A 19,021-nucleotide genomic window follows, 5' to 3' on the forward strand; every position below is an offset into this window, starting at 1 on the left:
AAGGGGAAGATATTATAGCCATGGGAATGGTAGATGACCACTTATGCAAGCTTATCAGTGGTGAGAATAAAGTCAGAACAGCCTGCCAAATACCCCCACAACAAGTGCATCCACTTCTAGCACAGAGGCCCAGGGCACAGAAACGACAATGCAATCAGTGAGGATTGGGCCTGTTACATCTACCTCCCTGAAGCTCAGCACTGGCTCCCCACAGGGACGTGTGCTGAGTCCCTACCTGTACTCGTTGTATACATATGACTGTATTTCATCTGATCCATCCACTGTAATTATTAAGTTTGCAGATGATACTACCATAATGGGTCTAATTACAGGTGGAAATGAATCAACGTACAGAGGGGTGGTTCAAAAAGTATCTACACAGTGCTTAGATAATAACTTGCACCTAAATATTAGCAAGACAAAGGAGATGGTGTTGGACTTTCAGAGGAAGAGAGGGGAATTAGCCCTGTTGTATATCCGGGGGGGGGGGGGTGTTGTGTGGAGAGAGTCTCTTCTTTTAAATTCCTGGGAGTTTACCTTAGTGAAGATCTCACTTGGAAAAACAATATAACTCAGGTGGTTAGGAAGGCCCAACAGAGACTCCATTTCCTCAGGGTCTTGCAAAAGAACAATGTTAAACAACAATTGATGACCTACCGGTCCACAATAAAAATGTCCTCTCATATTGTATCACAGTGTGGTATGTTGGCTTGACAGCCACGGACAGAAAGTCTTTACAGAGGATGGTGAACACAGCACATGATATCATGGGCTGTCCCCTGAGCCTGCTAGATGACATCGCAAGGGATCATTGCCTTAGGAGAGCGAGAAAAATACTCAGGGATGATTCACACCCCGGCCAGCACCTCTTTAATCTTCTACCCTCGGGCAGGAGATATAGAAGTATAATCAGGCTAAAAAAGTTTCTATCCATGGGCTAGTAGGCTGCTGAATGGAAAATAATATAGTGCAACTGACTTTCGGGGTTGGTGTATTGTGCGACAAGCACACAGAGTGCAATGTGATCGAGTGTTTGTGTGTGTGTGTGTGTGTGTGTGTGTGGAGGCTCGGTTAATTTCATTGTACAAAGGTTGTACATTGACAATAAAGGTATTATTATTAGTGTGAAGAAACACTCGGCAAAGGACCTGGGGATACCAGCATGCCCTGCATAAATGAAGTATGCATGCTGCATGAAGGCCAAGATGACATGGATGCCACTGCCCAAGATCAGCCGAAACAGAGCCAAGTGCCCACTGGAGACTTGAGTGGACTAATGGAGACACCAAATCCCTCCAGGAACAGATACTTCATAACATTAATTGATGTCTACCTCAGATACAACACCACATACCTCATAAAGCACAAGAATGAGGTGCTGGAGAAACTTGTAGTGTTGACCAGCTACAAGTTCCAGCAGAAACCAGACATAATTCACACTGGCAATGGGGAAAGAGCACACGGGGAAAGAAATGGAACAGTTCCTCAAGTAACAAACAGGGCACTGAGCAGCAGACCACAGTACCATGTGCCCCCCAAAGAGAACCAAGTGGCAGAAAGAAAGAGGAAGACTCTGGTAGACATGGCGGGAGCCATGATGCTAGATGACAACCTTCCCAACTCATTTTGGTGAGATGCAATCATGGCGGCTACTTACCTACAGGACCAACTGCCCCCAAAGGCAATTGAGATGACCCCACAAGAGATGTGGCATTGGCAAAACCAAATTTAGGCCAAAGTGACATCAGAGCTCATGTGTATGTCCCAAGTGAAAAGTGCTCGAAACAGGGAGACTGAGTGTCTAAAGATGTCTTGGTGGGGTACGGTAAAAAGTGCAAAGGGTACAAAACCCACCAGCCCAAGACGTGCAAGGTGCTAGTAAGCCACTGTGTTTACTTTGATGAAAGATCCAGACCAGGCAACGTGGAACCAGCAAACACTGAATAAATCCTACCTGCAAGCATGAGCCAACACAAGGACCCAGACCAACCAACCAATCAAGAAGCAGAAATCTCAATGAGCGGGTCTGATACGAGTGTGTGTCCTGACCCTGTTCAGGAACCGGAACCAGAGTTCAGAAGGACAAGCAGAACAACAAAGGGAATATCTTCCCGCACACTCTCCTATGCAGTAATAGCATGTAAAGTCCTCACCTAAGAGACTTACAGGAGCAAGAGATTATAGAGCTAATGGATGCAGGTGCATTAACCAAGTTGCAGCTCAAGGATAACTACTGCAATCTCCTGAAAGGACAGGAACTCATGGAATGATGCATCTGCTGTTCAGAAGGAGTGATGGAAGCTTGACGGCCAAGATCACTCAGTTTCTAACCTAAGGGTTAATTGTCCTGTTAATAAGACAGTTAACCAAAGTGATGGTGGAGGTACTGCTTAGCATTATCTTTGCAGAGGTAGGATTGGTCAGGTAGTTCTCTGAGAGTTTTCATCTGTAGGTTTGTTATGTCTCCCTGCTATGTACAAGGCCCGAACCTTATAAGAAAGACAAAACCTCTCTGCGTATTTCCCCCTCAAATTACCCAGGCTCATGTTCAGGATTTCTTTTCAACATCTTTCACAAGTGCAAGACACCCATTGGAGCCCACTGGCATCCTTTGTGTGTGTGTGTGTGTGTGGGGGGGGGGGGAATCCATTTCAGAGAAGAAGAAAACTCTTCAAAAACAGCTACCACCCACAACAATGAGAATGGACCAAAAAGAGAGTGCATAACCCCTTCAAACAACTAAAAATATGCAATCCCTCTCCAAACAAAAAAAAGCACCCCCTAAACTTATTTAAATGAATAAATACTAGGGTACACTGGGAGCCTTGGCAAGCACCAAGGGGGAGACAGGGTTCAAGGGCACCATGATACATGTGGACACTATTTGGGAAGCTCCAGCACTAGGAGAATGGCTGTTGATACTAAGTGGGGTTGACGCATAACAAACATAGGAAGGTAAACCTCTTCAAGCTCCAAGTGAAACGGTGTGTATGTGCACATGCATGTAGCTTCCTCTCTTGTTGTTCTGTAGAGCACCAAGCACACTGTTGTATGAACAAGTAAGGATTAGGATTGCATAGCACCATTGGAAAAGCATGGCTGCTTTAAAGTGTGTGTGTGTGTGTGTGTGTGTGTGTGTGTGTGTGTGTTACTCATATAACACACACACTAATGTCAGGAAATGCAGTCTCTTTCTGCTTAGCACGCTAGCCTCCAAGTTTAGATCATAATTGTCAAAAATTCTGGTGCACTAAGTAGAATTAATGCTAATGACAGCCTCTAAAAAGCAGCTCTCCCAACAGCTTTCTCCAGGAACAATGTGGCTTATTATGAGGCCGTGTTCGTACAAAGCCATCACCATTAATGCACGGCCACTAGCACTCGTCCATGCTTCCAGAGTGTTTAAGCAGCACCATCAATCCCCTTCTGATGCTTGAAGGGAGATTATTACTCCAATTACCACATTGATTTTGATATGTATGGCAGAGGTCAGCACTTGTAAACAAGTGCCTTCTTCGAGCTGCTCCACGCTGAGTGAGCAGCAAGACTTAAATGCTAATTTTTCAATTAAACAGGCAATTGAGGGCAAAAGAGCCCCAAACCAAAACATGTAGCGTAAGCAGCATTTGAAAGAACCTACACAAACACCAGTTGCTTGCAGTTACTGAAACTGCCGTGACTTTGGAAATAACATCTTTTTAAAGGGAAACTGGAGAAAAATAAGTTGCATAAAAGAGATATACATAACACACCTCTCGTTCTTACACAAAGATAAGCAGATACTTCTTGTTTTAACTTTATATTAAAAGCCAAATGTTAACAAGGAAAACACAGCTCCTCTCCACACCTATATCATTAAAACCTAAATGAGCAAGGACCAAATAGGTTCATGATTTAAAAACCTGGTCTTTCAGCAAAGGCCACAAAAGTCAGGGAATGAGAGGGTAATGGTCAGCAAGCAGTACAAAATACAGCAAGTTTTTCAGAAGAGGGAGGTTGCTTCCTACATGAGAGAGATAGCTTGCTTGAGAGGTGCCATTTTTTAAAAAAGTTTGAACCCTTGCCTGCAGTGTTGCTGGGCAGTTTCTCTATTCATTGTGCCTCCAAAATAGACTCCTGAGTAGCTGGACTTCAAACTGATACCAGCCCCAGCCAGCACGGCTAATGGTTCCAGATGAAGAGAGTTGTCGCCCAGCAATATCTGGAAGGTCATAAGTTCCCTCCCCTCTGCACTATAATTTTGCATAGGAAGATGCGGAGTCAAGGTCAGGGGTATTGAAATAGGATGCTAGGTGGGTCCTGTCCTGCCCCAAAATGAATCATTTCAGCCTTTAAAATCCATGATGGAAATGTTTGTTTTTTAAAAAAATTGTCTGTTTATTTTTTATCTTTTCCATTTTTCCATATTTTATTATTTTGCTAAGTTGCCCTGACAATGTTTTTAACATTGCAGGGTGGGATATAAATTGGTAAGAGAAACATTTCCAGCTAATGTAAATCAACTTGGCTCCAATCCATGATTATAAAGACTCCAAATGCATTCAAAACATATACCCACCTCAACTTTGTTTGCAATAAAGCGACTGTCCCCATCGACACTGATCGCGAAATCGTAATACCCACTGGCAGGCTTGACACTCATGAAATTCAGCTCAAAGGCATTTCTGTTAAAAGAAGAACAGTGGTAAAATTGCAGGATATTGGTAGCCATGTGTCCAACAAAAAGTCATCAGAAGGTGAGATGATGCTTCTGGAACATATCGCTTCAAATAGCAAGCCAATCAAAAGAGAAGCAGCTAGATAAAATTGGCAGAGGAAAGCTACACCGATTCAAATACAGTGGTACCTCTGGTTGTGAATGTGATCCGTTCCGGAGGCCCGTTCGCAACATGAAAGGAACGCAACCCACAGCGGTGCATCTGCGCACGTGCGGGTTGCCATTCGCCGCTTCTGCGCATGATGTCATTTTGCGCATCTGCGCATGTGCAAGAGGCGAAACCCGGAAGTAACCCTTTCCGGTACTTCCGGGTCACCGCAGGACGCAACCTGAATAAACGTATCATGAAGCAAACGTAACATGAGGTATGACTGTATTGTTGTTGCAGGCATCTACCTATCTTGCAAGACAATGGAGTCTCTGGGGGGTGAAGCAGCGCCAAAGTGACCAAAACAAACAAAGGTAGAGTCACCAACTAAGAACATAACAGCCACTGGATCAGGCCAATGGGCCATCTATTCCAGCATCCTGTTCTCATAGTGGTTGACTAGATGCCTGTGAGAAGCCTGCAAGCTGGATATGACCTCAACAGCACTCCAGCCCCTTGTGCTTCCCAGCAACAAGTATTCAGAGGTACAATGCCTCTGAAGGTGAAGGTACAACATAGCCAACATGGCTGGCAGTCACTGACAGGCTTCTCCTCAACGCATTTGTCCAATTATCTTTTAAAGCCATCCAAGTAGGTGGCCATCACTGCCTCCTGTGGAAGTGAGATCCGTAATTTAAACTATGTGCTTCATGAAGAAATACCGTATTTTTCGTCCCATCGGACGCTCCGTCCCATCGGACGCACCTAGTTTTTTGGGGGGGAAATAAAGGAAAATTCACCCCCTTTATTTCCCCCCCAAAAGCAGGTCGGGGAAACCGAACCAGGTCGAGGAACAGCGGGATGGCGGCGCTGCGCCTCCCTGCTGTCCCCCGAGCTTGTGGGGCTGGCCTATGTCTGCCCGGTGCGAGGGGCGCTCTGCTTCAGGGCACCCTGCCCGCCAGGTGGCAGGCTGTTATCCGCAGCGTGGGGAGCCCTGTGGGGAACTCCTGCAGGGCTGCCTAGGCTGCGGATGTGTTCCCGAAGTGCCGGGCGCTCTGCTTTCAGGGCACCCGATGCTCCGGGAAGCAGGCTACTATCCGCAGCCTAGACAGCCCTAAGGAAACTCCCGCAGGGCTGCCTAGGCTGCGGATGTCTTCCTGAAGCCTCCAAGCTTCAGCGAAAGCCTGCATTCGCCCCATAGGACGCACCCAGATTTCCCTTTCATTTTTGGAGGGGGAAAAGTGTGTCCTATAGGGCGAAAAATACGGTACTTTCTTTTATTGGTCCTGAATCTTCCAACATTCAGCTTAATTGGATGTTCTGGTGTTATGGGGGGGGGGGGGGGAGAAAGAAATCACAAAGAAAAAATCACAAACCTGGTCGATGCTTTTGGAATATGAACAAATAAACAAAGCACCTGATCACAGCCTACAGAGTTGTTCTACTCTGAATTTGGGGAAAAACCCCAAAACAAAAAAACTAGTTAAGTAACAGTATGCTTGAGGAACATGTGTATTTTCTACCTGCCCCAGTTTCTCTCAGTTCTTCCTAGGGTACCAGAAAATAGACAATTCAAAACAGACTGTCTTCTGTACACACCCTGAAAAAAATAAAACTGAAGCCAAAATAAAGCAAAAATATATTTCCTTACCCAGACAGGGCAAAGGCAGACTGTTGAAGGACTGTGGCTTTAGTAGCAGCCGATTTTGCATGATCCAAGGTCACACTTGCCTGAGTCAGGGGCTGTGACATAACATTGGTCACTTGGAGCTAGAGAATGAGAAAGACTTGCAAGATTAGATTATTTCCCACAACCACAGCAACAGAAGTTTACCCGCTAAATTGCAGACGCGTTTTGTGTGCGTGTCTGCCAAAGACTAATATCAACTTTTACATAGCTTTTTACTGAAAGCCCACTCATGCATCTAACAAGAAGGTGTGAGGATAAGGAAGCACAGTCACACCAGTTCCATGTCTAATATCCACTGCATGGAGCAGGAAGGGCTGAAAGGGCTGGGAAGTGGGAAGCCCACTAACGTAGATATCCTGATTGGGGGCAGGCTTGTTAAGAGCCCTCAGGTGATTCAAGCCTCCTCAGTCCTCCTGCTTAGTGCAGAATGGTCAACGGTGGAGCATGTATACAGACTTCCCTCCATTGTTACCCTTTATGTGATTAAAAAACAACAACAACATAATGAGGGGCAATATTTTCATTTATGCATTTGTAATTCTATTTGTACGCCCCTTTTCCACAAAAAGAATCATGCTCAAGGCAGCTTGCAACAAAGAAAACAGGAATACTTCTCAAAGTCAACTATCGTAAGAACAATTCTGTAGCAACATAATAGCAATACAACAACATATCGAAACATTTCAGTACTACAAATATTACAAGATTACATCAACAACATTACACCTCTTGGCAACTGGAAAAACAACAAGGAAGCATTACAGTTTCAGCTGGATCCTAGAAACCTCCATTCCTATTTCGGCAGCTTCCAAATTTATACTCTGTCACATAGACTAGCCCTCTCTATCTGACCCTTGAGGCTCTTGAATACACTTTGGATAGTGCTTCATGACCCTGGGCATGTAGACTGTCCCTGATTTATGACACAGTTTCAGTGCTCTCTTCCCTAGGCTGTTTTAGTTCTCAGACTCAGGGGAATTATAGGTTAAAGTAACACAACTGATCACAGCCTAGCAACTCACCTTAAAAATGGGCTGGTGGTGGGAGACGGCAGCAGGCCCATCAGGGACTGCAATGACTGGCAAATGGTAACGATTCTGGGAAAGGGAAGCTGCAGCACAAGCCACACTAAAAGCTTCAGAAAGAACCTCAAAGTTCTTCTTGCTGAAAATTGCATTCACCAGCTGGATGATTTGATCCTGAAAAAGGAAAAATCATAAAACTATTATGCATGTGCAGACTAAAGGCCCTGGAAGCCAATGGGTTAGAGGAGAGGAAGAAAGAGGGAGAAGCAATGTAATGTTCTCTTTTAATAGAGAGTAGGCAACAGGAATTAAGATAAGAAATGGTTTTATTATATAAGGAAGTACAGTGGAACCTCTACTTACAGATGTAATCAGTTCTGGAGGTCCGTCCATAAGTTGATCCAGGTCGCTGGTAGAAGTGCCATTGTGCGCAGGCGCATTTGGCAGCAGCACACTTCTGCGCACGCGTGAATCACGGCAAACCCAGTATTTACTTCTGGGTCTGCTGCGGTCGCAACTTGGATTGGGCCCAAGTAGAGGCGGTCATAAGTAGAGGTTCTACTGTACAACAGGTTGTCTCTCCTTTAGCTTATTTCTCACTCTAGCCTTGCCTCCTGTTTGGACCTAACTTCCTAAACTAGATATGGGTTGTTCCCTTAATTATAGTCACATTTATCCTTACAGACAACAAGGAAAAAAGTGTTTGGGGGATGATGGGTAGAATGAGCGGGGGAAGGGCTGTGACTCAGTGGTTGAGCATCTGCCTTCTATGTACAAGGTCCCAGGTTCAATCTCCAGCTTCTCCGGGTAGAGCTGAGAGAGACTCTTGCCTGAAACTCTGGAGGGCCACTGCCAGTAAACAATACTGAGCTAGATGGATCAATGGTGTGAATCAGTATAAGGCAGCTTCCTATGTTCCTATTATTGGTTTGTGCACCCCATTTCCTCATGTTCCTGCGGCTCAGTAAACAGTCTTCAAACCCGTGAGATAGATCTTCATTGGCCCAGATAATTCACCACCGCCACCACTGTTTCTAACAAAATGGCAAATTGCCATACCCTACCATGGGTTCAGGAATGCGGGTGGCACTGTGGGTTAAACCACAGAGCCTAGGACTTGCTGATCAGAAGGTCAGCGGTTCAAATCCCCGCGATGGGGTGAGCTCCCATTGCTCGGTCCCTGCTCCTGCCAACCTAGCAGTTTGAAAGCACCTCAAAGTGCAAGTAGATAAATAGGGACTGCTTTGGCAGGAAGGTAAACGGCGTTTCCGTGCGCTGCTCTGGTTCGCCAGAAGCGGCTTAGTCATGCTGGCTACATGACCCGGAAGCTGTACGCTGGCTCCCTCGGCCAATAAAGTGAGATGAGCGCCGCAATCCCAGGGTCGGCCACGACTGGACCTAATGGTCAGGGGTCCCTTTACCTTTACCTTACCATGGGTTCAAATAATTCCTGAAACTGGCTTGAAAACTAGCATTGCCTCATTCAGTTAAAATGAAGTTGTTTTCTTTTAATATTGGTTATTATTTGAAACAAAAGAAAATTTATATGCAAAACAACAACAACAACAACAACAGTTTCTGACAACATAATTTTTAATCCATACTGAGTAATTATATTTAATAGGGCCAATTTTGGAATTATTATTTTTTAAACCATTGTTTGATGCCTGGCAGTCTATAATTTGCCATCTTAGATTTACCTGAATGATGGTGTCAAGCCACAATGGCAAAAGAGTGTTTCCACATCAAGTTTTTTTTTGCAGAAGAAGGGTGACTGAAAGCTCCCCATTCATAACCTGGGGCATTTTCAGCCTATTAGCATTTATACTAGAATTACAGATGCTAGACATTAATTGTATTTTCAGTTCAGAGAAAGAGCTTGATGATTAGGATCTTAACCTACCATGGGGAAAAACATGTCCCAGGGACAGCACATAAAAGCTCTACAAGTCTGTCTCTACTTTATGAGGTCACCAATTAAGGCCCTGATCAATCATATTTTTTTAAAGCAGAAACTCATTTACAGTCTTTCCTGTTAAATTTATTAAAATGCACTATTTCCATCATGTCACTATGGCATGCCCAAGCACATGAGGCATTTTAAGAACCTAAATCTATTTGTTATTTTATGCCATAAAAATAACTCAGTTTGCCACTAAAGTTTAGAAAATGAATTCGCTTTAGATTAGAAGTTCTGGCTTTCTTTATCCCTGACCTCAAATCACCACGAAACGTTTCCTGCCCCAACTCAAACACACGTTAAAGTTAGCTTTGCATGCACTGAAATGTACAGGTTCCTTTGGAAAATTCTGCATATGCTCATAGCATATTTTTGATCTAGATTTTTCCAGGGGTGAGGAAGGACCGAAAACAACACCTAATCCAAAACTGTCATTTTTTAAAGCTCTGCATGACTGAACAGACACAATGGGCACAATCTAGGTACACCCCTGCACTGCTCAGTTGAGCCCCATCTCATCTCCTCTCTTCTCCCCTATGTCCATGCACAGGCATGAGAATATTGCACCAGGCAGAGAGAGAGAGAGAGAGAGAGAGAGAGAGAGAGAGAAGTGGGAACGATTTTAGAAAGCAACCCCCCCCCGACTCCCTAAACATCATGATGCCTGCCCATGTACCCATGCACATTCACAAGTGGTAGAGGGTGGGGTGATGCACACCACAGACCTCTACGGAGTTACATCAGAATCTTCTGAATATGGGAGCTGCACCCTGGTGGGAGTGGATTGTGTCCACTGGATGCAGCCATTAGTGGGGACACTCTAACCACTCTGCTGTGCTCATCATCAGGATAATTCGTGGGTGGATATGTCATAACCTTTCCAGGCACATCCATTAAAAAACCAATCCCTTGTTTTCCTATTCCAATTATTTTTGGCCTGGGGACTGTTAAGAAGTCACTGGTACATGTGGACCAAAGGGTCATATGTGCTGCAAATGCACAGCCAACCCTTTTCAGTCAGATCAGCCCTACGTTGTTACGCTACCTCTGTGCTTTATACCCTCCCATTACTACAGATCAATACAGCTACTCTTCTGCTACAAGGCAATATTAACATTTATTTTGATAAATGAAAGAAAAGCTGTTCTGAGGTCTAGCTAAGAGAGTGGTTAAACGATGGCAGATATTACTTCACTCCTTCATGCATCAGTTTAAATTCTTCTGCTTCAGGTTTGTAGTTTATGCCTGAATAAATAATTATTCACACACATCTTATCCAAAAAGTATATAGTACTGTAGATCAGGGAAAGAAGCAGCATTCAATGAGTACCTCTTTCATTGCTGGCTCTGTTCCTACATGGTCAGAGAGTTTGTATGTAGCAGCCAAAAACAATGCAGTTGCTTCAAGTCCTTCTTCAAACTGCAGATACACCCCTCCAAGGTCATCCAGTCGGGCAACAAGATCCTAGAACAGGATTATAACAAAGAACTTTGAGGCAGTTGAATGACAGCCACCAGGGCTACATTCATACTACCGTTTATTCAGTTTTCCTGACATTTCCCTGATTCTTATACATTGTATTTGAACTTTCACATGACGCAAAAGCCACTTCCAGAAATATGGCAGAATGTAGCACAAGTTTAGTGCTTATTTCTGTGTTATTTGCAAACTGATTTTTTCTGGAAGCAAATATAAAAATGAGCACCATGCAGTCTCTCTGCCACTACACAGGGTTGTTATTTATTGAGCAAGATTTATATGCCATTTAATCATCAAAGCCATTTAATTACTGTCTCAAGGATAAAGTTGCTTTTTGAAGGAAAGCTGAAGTATGTGACTGTCAAGTTAGACAGTTAGGTCAAATGCACACAATATATTTAAAGCACATGGATTTTAAAGAATCCTGTAGTTTCTTAATGGTTCTTGGAACTGTAGCTTTGAGGGACAAACTACAGCTCCCAGAATATATTTTTTGGGGTGGGGAGCATGACTGTTACAGTGGTATACATGAACTTTAAATATATGGTGTGGATGTGTCATTCACAAATTCCATCATTTGTGGAACCTTGGTTATCTTTTAACAGGAACAGGGGATTCTCCGTATTGGCCCCAAATTATGGAATGCCACTCCCTGACTGAGAGACGACTTGCCTAGCTGTGTTTTTGGAAAGCAGACTCTTACTTCCATCAAGCATTTGGAATGGATGGAAGCCGAGTGCTGTTTGATCTTTCCTGTATCTTTGCATGGTTTTGTAATAAATTTAACTGTTTTACAGCATGGTTTTTAACTGATTTTATATTTTGGGTCATGTTGGGGCTTTCTGAGCTGAAGGGTGCGTCATAAAAATAAACAGACACCTGCAATAAATACCTCTATTTCTTCCACAATGCCTCTTAAGTCAGCCTGCTGGGACAAGTATGAAGCCGTCTGCAAAGCCTGAATTGTTCTGAAACAACAGAAACCAGAGTATGAGGAGGAGAAAAGACTAGATACAGATATAATTTTCACCAGTTAAAGGCAGACTACTGGCCTCATCAGAGGTTTCAAAGATATTCGCCAAGAACAGAAACATCAAATAAGAACCACAAACTATCACTGTCTGTTGAGTCAGGGAATGAAAATGAAAGTGCCTTTGGCAGAGGGGATGCATGGAATGGCACAGACCTTTAACTGACATCTTACTGAATTGGAAGAAATTCAATATTATACCCTAAGCTAAAGATTTATTTATCTAACTAAGAAGATTTACACAACACTTAATTAAAAAAAAACTTTCCAAGCTGTTTACAGTGATACAAAATAGTGATACAAAATAGTCATAAAAAATACCAATAAAATCTGTGGACTTTAAAAACAAGTACAGTAGACATAATAAAACTACATGTTTGGTAGTTTACATAAAACTACCATAAAACTACATGTTCACCTAAAAATATGAGTTCTAAGCAGGCATCAAAAACAGCACAATGAAAGGAGCTTACCTAAAATTAGTATTTTTATTAATAAAAATAAAACCAAGTCAAATAATGTTTAGATTTCAATATTTCACATGTGGTCACTGAAGGAAGATTGATTTTAATTAGATACAAAGCCTAAACTTCCTCTTATCATCTCTCCCTGTACAATTTGTGCAATTTGATGGTGGAAACCTATCTGTATAATGTGGGCCCATTTCCCTTTCTCGCCCCCACCCAGTAGGCTTGCCAGAGATATGAACAGGGTGCTTTTGAAATTAGGCCCTGCTTCAGTAGCCACTAAGAAAGCCAGCCCACTATTCTGAACTGGACCACAGTCTCTACAATTAATGTATCCTACTTGTGCCCCCCCCCACTCTCTCTCTACACACACACCCCTGAAATGTGTATAGCAAAGCCTTCCATCCCCACAAAAGTCCAGGAACTATTTCTTGCATTAATCCACAGTGCTGTTAAGAGCTTATGTTAAAACAATAATGAAATCACGATAGCTGGATTGTCCCTTCAACCCTAGTCTTTTAACCAGTGTACCAACTTGCTATCATTATACCTCCAAATATACAGATACATTTACAAATGAATTACAAATGCAAACAGAGTGGCTGCATGCAAGTGGAATGACAGAAGGAACCCACAGGCAAGCAAGTTAACTAGTACATTTCCTAAAAGACTTACGCCAAGACGTTCTCTTCCTTGCTGAGACGAGAAGTCAGGGCAGTCAGGGCTTCTTGGGAGGCAAGAGGGAGCCCAAAGCCACTCAGGGCTCCAACAGCATGGTAGATCTGGGTGACAGAGGAATCTTCGCTGACAGCGGCAAGCAGCAGCTCCCTAGTTTCATTTGAAATGGCAATCTAAGAAAGATAAACATTGTCTCGTTGTTAAACAGCCCTCTTTCCCACCGTTAGTTCTGCAGTATTCGTAAGCCATGGTCAGAAATGCTCAGCATTTCATCTATGAATTGCAGGGCAAGGGATGCAGGTGGCACTGTGGTCTAAACCACTGAGCCTCTTGGGCTTGTTTGCCAATCAAAAGGTTGGCAGTTAGAATCCCTGTAACATGGTGAGCTCCCGTAGCTCTGTCACAGCTCCTGCCAACCTAGCAGTTCGAAAGCACACCAGTGCAAGTAGATAAACAGGTACCACTGCGGCAGAAAGGTAAATGGCGTTTCCGTGTGCTCTGGTTTCTGTCACGGTGTTTCATTGTGCCAGAAGCTGTTTAGCCATGCTGGCCACATGACCCAGAAAGCTGTCTGTGGACAAATGTCAGCTCCCTCGGCCTGAAAGTGAGATGAGTGCTGCAACCCTATAGTCGCCTTGGACTGGACTTAATCATCCAGGGGTCCTTTACCTTTACCTATTTACCTATGAATTGCAATTTGATGGTGAGGGTAAAGAGTCCTTCAGACTTGCCTGTCTCAGGAAGACAGATGTGCACAACAGGAGAATTAATACCATTTCCTCTACAAAGAATTAAACTCACCTCACATCCAGACAATGCCTGGCTGGCCTGTGCAGCATAGAAGAGGGAATCAACACTATTGGGGTCCACCTTTGATTTTATGAAGTTACAGGCAGCCTGCACATACACACATGCAAAGAAATATAAAATTAACCATCCTGACTGTAGACATGTAGGTATTATATTCAATCTACAGATATCTACTAATTCAAAAAGGAACACATGTCATTTGAGAATATAAGGAGAAAAAACAATAACAAAATAGTAATGGTTATTAGAAGCAGAATTTCTGAGGAATATATTCAAAGTGAGCAAATAACAAATGAAAGGCTTTAACACAGAAGAATTCACAAATACATTTCCCAAGACTACAAACACTTGTGCAAACCATCAGATGCAACCACACCATCTGATTTCCCAAAGCCACATTCAAAACACAGTGGAACTTTCTACCGTGCCAGTGTCCCCCATCACCTGCAAAAGAGAGAGAGAGAGAGAGACCTAAACTGGTTCCTTTTTTAAACAACTGTGGTTTCTCTAGTAAAAGCCCAGAGTGCACAGAGTGGAAGGCCAGGGGCAAAGTGGCAGAGCATCTACTTTGAATGCAGAAGGTCCCAGTTACAAGCACCTGGTGGGGCTGAGAACGCCCATGTCTGAAACCTTAGATAGCTACCGCCACTCATTGTAGATGTACTGAACTAGATGAGCCAATGATCTGATTCAATGTTTTAAGACTGCTTCCTATGTTCCTATGACAGCGCTCACAAAACTAAGTGCAAATCTAGGGCCCATCTGATACATTAACTGTCCTAGGGACCATACAGCTCATTAAAAGAGCACATGCTTTGTATGTGCAAGTTCCAGTTTCAGGGTTTTTTGGTGTCTGTGGGGTGGGGGCTTGGATGGCAGGTGATACCCCTGTTGCTTATTATCAGCTATTGCTCTTTTGCACCAGCTCTGCCAAGGATGAGAATCAAGGGCCTGTCTACATGAAACGAGAATCCATCTTGCTCAGTGATGTACTTACTGAGCTACCTCTATTAGGAAGGCAGCATCATAGCAATTCCTCATGTGGCTGATGGGTCTCAAGTGAAAGCAGGCATAAATGTAAGGGGTGGGCAGGTTCTCTTTTTCCTAGGATGAGGCTGTTCCCTCTTCAGGTTTGTGTGATTTTGGTGACAGCAGGCAGAAAGCAACTGGGAAACCAAATGGGTGTATTTAAGTGGGGTAATTAAAGTAATTCCTATAATGTGCAAATCTGGCTACCCTACCCCCATTTGGGGAACTAGACTAACATAAATAAAGACAGAACAAAAAGGAAGCAGGTTAAGCCTTGGCACCATCTACTGGTAGAACTCTGTTACAACACCCAAGAACTTCAGCACAAGATAAAATATTTTTTACAATGCAACAGAAAACAGCTACCTATTTGAAATAGCAAAAGGGAGGCAACAATTGGATTTTTAAAATAGCCTGAAGAAGTGATAAGCAAAAGCAACAAAAAAGCAGCAGGAAAGGACCTTGGTTTAGGGCACTTGCTTGGCATGCATAAAAGCCCAGGTGCAAACTATCTCCAATCCACAGCTTGAAACTCTAAGGAGCCACTGTCAATGTAAACAATACTGAGCAAAGTGGCTCAACAGTCTGATTCAATAAAAGGCAACTTCATTTGGAATGAATGGCCAGCAGTGGGGTGAACAATGGGAGCTCCATTCTAACAACCTTGGTGGACTCTGTCTTGGGCTCAGGATACTGTCAAAAACAGCACATTTTCTTTCACTTATGTCCAAGGAGCTCAAGGCAGCAGACAAGACCCCAAGACAGTACACAATATTACATTATTCCCAAACGGATGAGAAGACAATGAGTGGCTCAAGGCCATCTGGTTAGCTTCGTGACAAGTAGGGATCTAACTTTGCATTTTCCCATTTCTAACCCAATACTCTGTTCAAAGCTGTTTCCAGTTCCTGCATACTCTTGCCCTTGAAAGACTCATATGCAAGATCCTAGCAGTGTATATGAACAATACTATCTCCTGATCTTTCTGTGTCATGTGGTAGTATTAAAATCTCCAAGCCCTGTCCAAATATTTTTTGTATCGTTTAAGAAGGGATTTACAGTGAATGCATTTTATCTATTGGTGTTGGACACTGAATTACTCCCATAGACAGTATTGTTATGGCTACACTAGTAAAATTTAAACTGGTCACAAAAACATTACAGTATTCCTGATGAAATCTGGCTGCCTCTACAACATGTTGGTCATGTTTACTACAGTAAAATATTGTAGATGCAATTCTCTCAGCATACAACACTACTGCACTTCTTGCATTATTTGCTTTTTCATCCTATGTTTTAGGCGTGCACTGTGCCAATGATTTCAATAGGATTGTGTGTCTAAATAACTGATTGCAACATAGGAAAGACTTCTGAATTTTGGATGTCACTGCTTCCCGCGCTACCTGTACCTAGCTCCAATGGCTTGGATCCAAAGATCGGTAAGCAGAAGGAGAAAATGCTTATGTGCTTTTTATGAACTATTGCACAAGCTACCTAGCGAAAGATTTCTCACAGTGCAGCACAACGATTGAGGGCAATGCCAGAATTTGGGAAACATGGTGAAGGCTGTAGCACACATACTTTCAAAGGCTATAGAGAGGTCTTGAGAATGTTTGTTCAAAAGCTTATTCAAATGGAACAAGTTTGTGCTGCTTTTGTCAGAGAACTCTTTTCCAAGGAAGAGACTTTCTGCTTGCAAAAGGGTATCTTTGGACCCAAGCCATTATGTACACACCCTCTCCTTCTGGAAGAGGGAACAAATCAAGGTGATCAGCAATCATAATACTGCACTGTATTTCCAAAGCACCATTATGGCAACTCTCTGTTTTAGTTCTCTCTCTCTCAATCTGTCTCTTTTGTGGTTATCTGCATGTCACACAAAGAGAGAGAAAATCACAACCATAGACTTGTGCTACATTTCCCATCCTTGCTTTATATAAAACAGGATATGCTCCTGATATTACCACATAGCACTGTGATTGAGGAGCTCTGCAAATGCACCAGGCAGCAGAGAATGTCTTAAACAAACCAAGCAACTATTACCTGCCAGAGTTAAACAGATTCTATGCTGGTTTACTGACGTACAGACACTTACAGCTCGTTCTTCATAGTCTGATAACTTTCTGAACTCCACAATGACACACTCTTACCTTTTCATCAGCCACTTGCCCTCCTAATTTGTTCAGTCCTACAATGGAGTAATAACTTCCTTCCAGATCAGTAAAGGGGCGCTCCAAGGAAGCTCGTAGCCTCTGAAGATCATGTTTTGTGAGATAATGGCTAGGAGTCAGAGCCTGTAAGCTGGCCACAAATATTAAGGCCAAGATGAAAATGGTGAGATACCCTGGAAATAAAGAAAAAAGAGGTAGGAACCTTAATAGGTGTTTCATTAATGTCTCCATGGAGAATACAGCCTTCTGAATAGCCTTCTTTACTGAAGCAGGTGATTATGCTATCTACCTAGCTTTAATCAGACACCTTATATAGAAGGTCCCACCACATGACCACCAAACTGTGCAATCAACAAAACAATTTGATGCACATATCATGATAGTGCCTTACATTCCTTTTTATCAATCTTGACCTTTTTAACGTATAAGGGTTTATGTGTTCTCTATAACTGTATATTTGTGTATGTGTTCATGTAATGCCACTTTCATCCTGCCATTGTTTTCTACCAGTCTGTGGCAAGGGAGGTTAAGAGAAGCAAGGTCCCTTGGTCAGCTGACTGAAATGTCTGTGCCGCCACACTAAAGCAACCCAGATGCGGTGCAGGTATAATGCGGCACCTGTAATAAAAGTGCCAGTTCATCTGCTCGAAGCTGTTGCGAAATGGGTAAGGGCAAACTGCCCCCAAGTTGCAAAGGGCTTCATATACCCATAGTTAACACTTTGGGCTTGGCCATGTGGCAGATGGACCACCAGTGTAGACTTCCGAGAGCATGCATTCTATCCTGCCAGCGATTGTGCTGCAGCATAGAAATTATCCAGGGTTGGGGAAGAGGAGAGAGAGCCCATCGCGTGCATTTCAACGCGAGCCGGCTGCTTCCCTGCAAGGCTCCTTTCGTCTTCGACAGGCAGAAATCCGGCAGGGGGAATATCTTATTTCCTACCACCCAACTTCACCGGCTGCCTTTCTACCTGCTTATAGGAAGGCAAGGGAGCGCTGCAGTCTCCTCACCGGCCTTGCCCACCCCCGTGTGTGTATTGGGGACAATGAGAGGGTCGCAAGCCTAACGGCAAAGCGCCATAGCGGCCCTTCCGACCGTGCCAAGGCCCCTCCGGAGGCCTCCCTGAGGAGAACCCTGCGCCTCTCGGTGTCCAGCCCCTCCGCAAGCGCGAAGAGAAGCCGCCCTTTCGACAGGGCCGCAGCCCCTTCCCCACGCCGACGCCGCCACCTCAGCGCCGCTCCTTACCCGGGACCGCCATTATTCCGCCGCCGCCGCTGCCGCCTTCCGCACGCCAAGGTCCAAGGAGAGCCCAACTTCCGCCCGGAGCTACGGAACGTACCATTTATCACGGCAGCCGTTCACGGAGTACCCCGGCGTCCGATTACCTCGCTCCCTCCGCTCCTAGGAAACGGTACGGCAAATCACGAAGACTCGAACTTCGGGGGAAATAAGTGGTGCGAAAGCTCAGATGCTTTCCTCTCCTTCTTTCTCCCCCCCCCTTCCCATTCCGTTCATGGTACGCCCCCGGCTACATTGCTTCTAACGAAAGGGAGGAGCGGCTGGGAGGATGTGTACTCCGCTGATTGGCTGAGGGTTCCGTCGTTCACATCGGAGGAGGCAGATTCAAAGAGAGCAGGAGGGAGGCTTTGGAACGGCATGAGCTGGAGGGGCGTGGCTCGGGTGTAGGGGGGGGGGAGGGAGGAGAGCGTGTGGATGTCCTGTTTTCCCGTCCCCAAAAGTTGGACGTTATGTAAATATATGAAATAGAGGCAACAGGCGAGCCTCACTGGAGAGAGCATTCCGCAAGCAAGGAGCCGTTGCAGAAAAGGCATGTGCTCGTGTTGCTACCCTCCACATGGGCTTCTCCTACAAAGAA

General features: G+C 44.1%; 1 protein-coding gene across 2 annotated transcripts in view; it reads right to left on the reverse strand.

The window, feature by feature from the left end:
- RPN2 (ribophorin II) overlaps positions 1–18,691 on the reverse strand; it is a 30,241-nt gene extending 11,550 nt beyond the window's left edge. Inside the window, exons 1-9 of one of the 2 annotated variants that reach the window (XM_083746217.1) lie at positions 18,391–18,691; positions 17,125–17,318; positions 13,937–14,032; positions 13,133–13,308; positions 11,853–11,928; positions 10,811–10,945; positions 7,518–7,694; positions 6,457–6,575; positions 4,559–4,664 (exon numbers count right to left, since the gene is read on the reverse strand). In XM_083746217.1, the coding sequence (XP_083602343.1) occupies positions 4,559–4,664; positions 6,457–6,575; positions 7,518–7,694; positions 10,811–10,945; positions 11,853–11,928; positions 13,133–13,308; positions 13,937–14,032; positions 17,125–17,318; positions 18,391–18,487 (1,176 nt within the window). In that variant the 5' untranslated portion in view covers positions 18,488–18,691. The remainder of the gene's footprint in view (positions 1–4,558; positions 4,665–6,456; positions 6,576–7,517; positions 7,695–10,810; positions 10,946–11,852; positions 11,929–13,132; positions 13,309–13,936; positions 14,033–17,124; positions 17,319–18,390) is intronic. The other variant, XM_083746216.1, reaches the window with a different exon arrangement.
- Between the last annotated feature and the right edge of the window lie 330 nt (positions 18,692–19,021).

This window comes from Podarcis gaigeae (genome assembly GCF_964106915.1).
Source record: "Podarcis gaigeae genome assembly, chromosome: 6".
NCBI classification, from domain to species: domain Eukaryota; kingdom Metazoa; phylum Chordata; class Lepidosauria; order Squamata; family Lacertidae; genus Podarcis; species Podarcis gaigeae.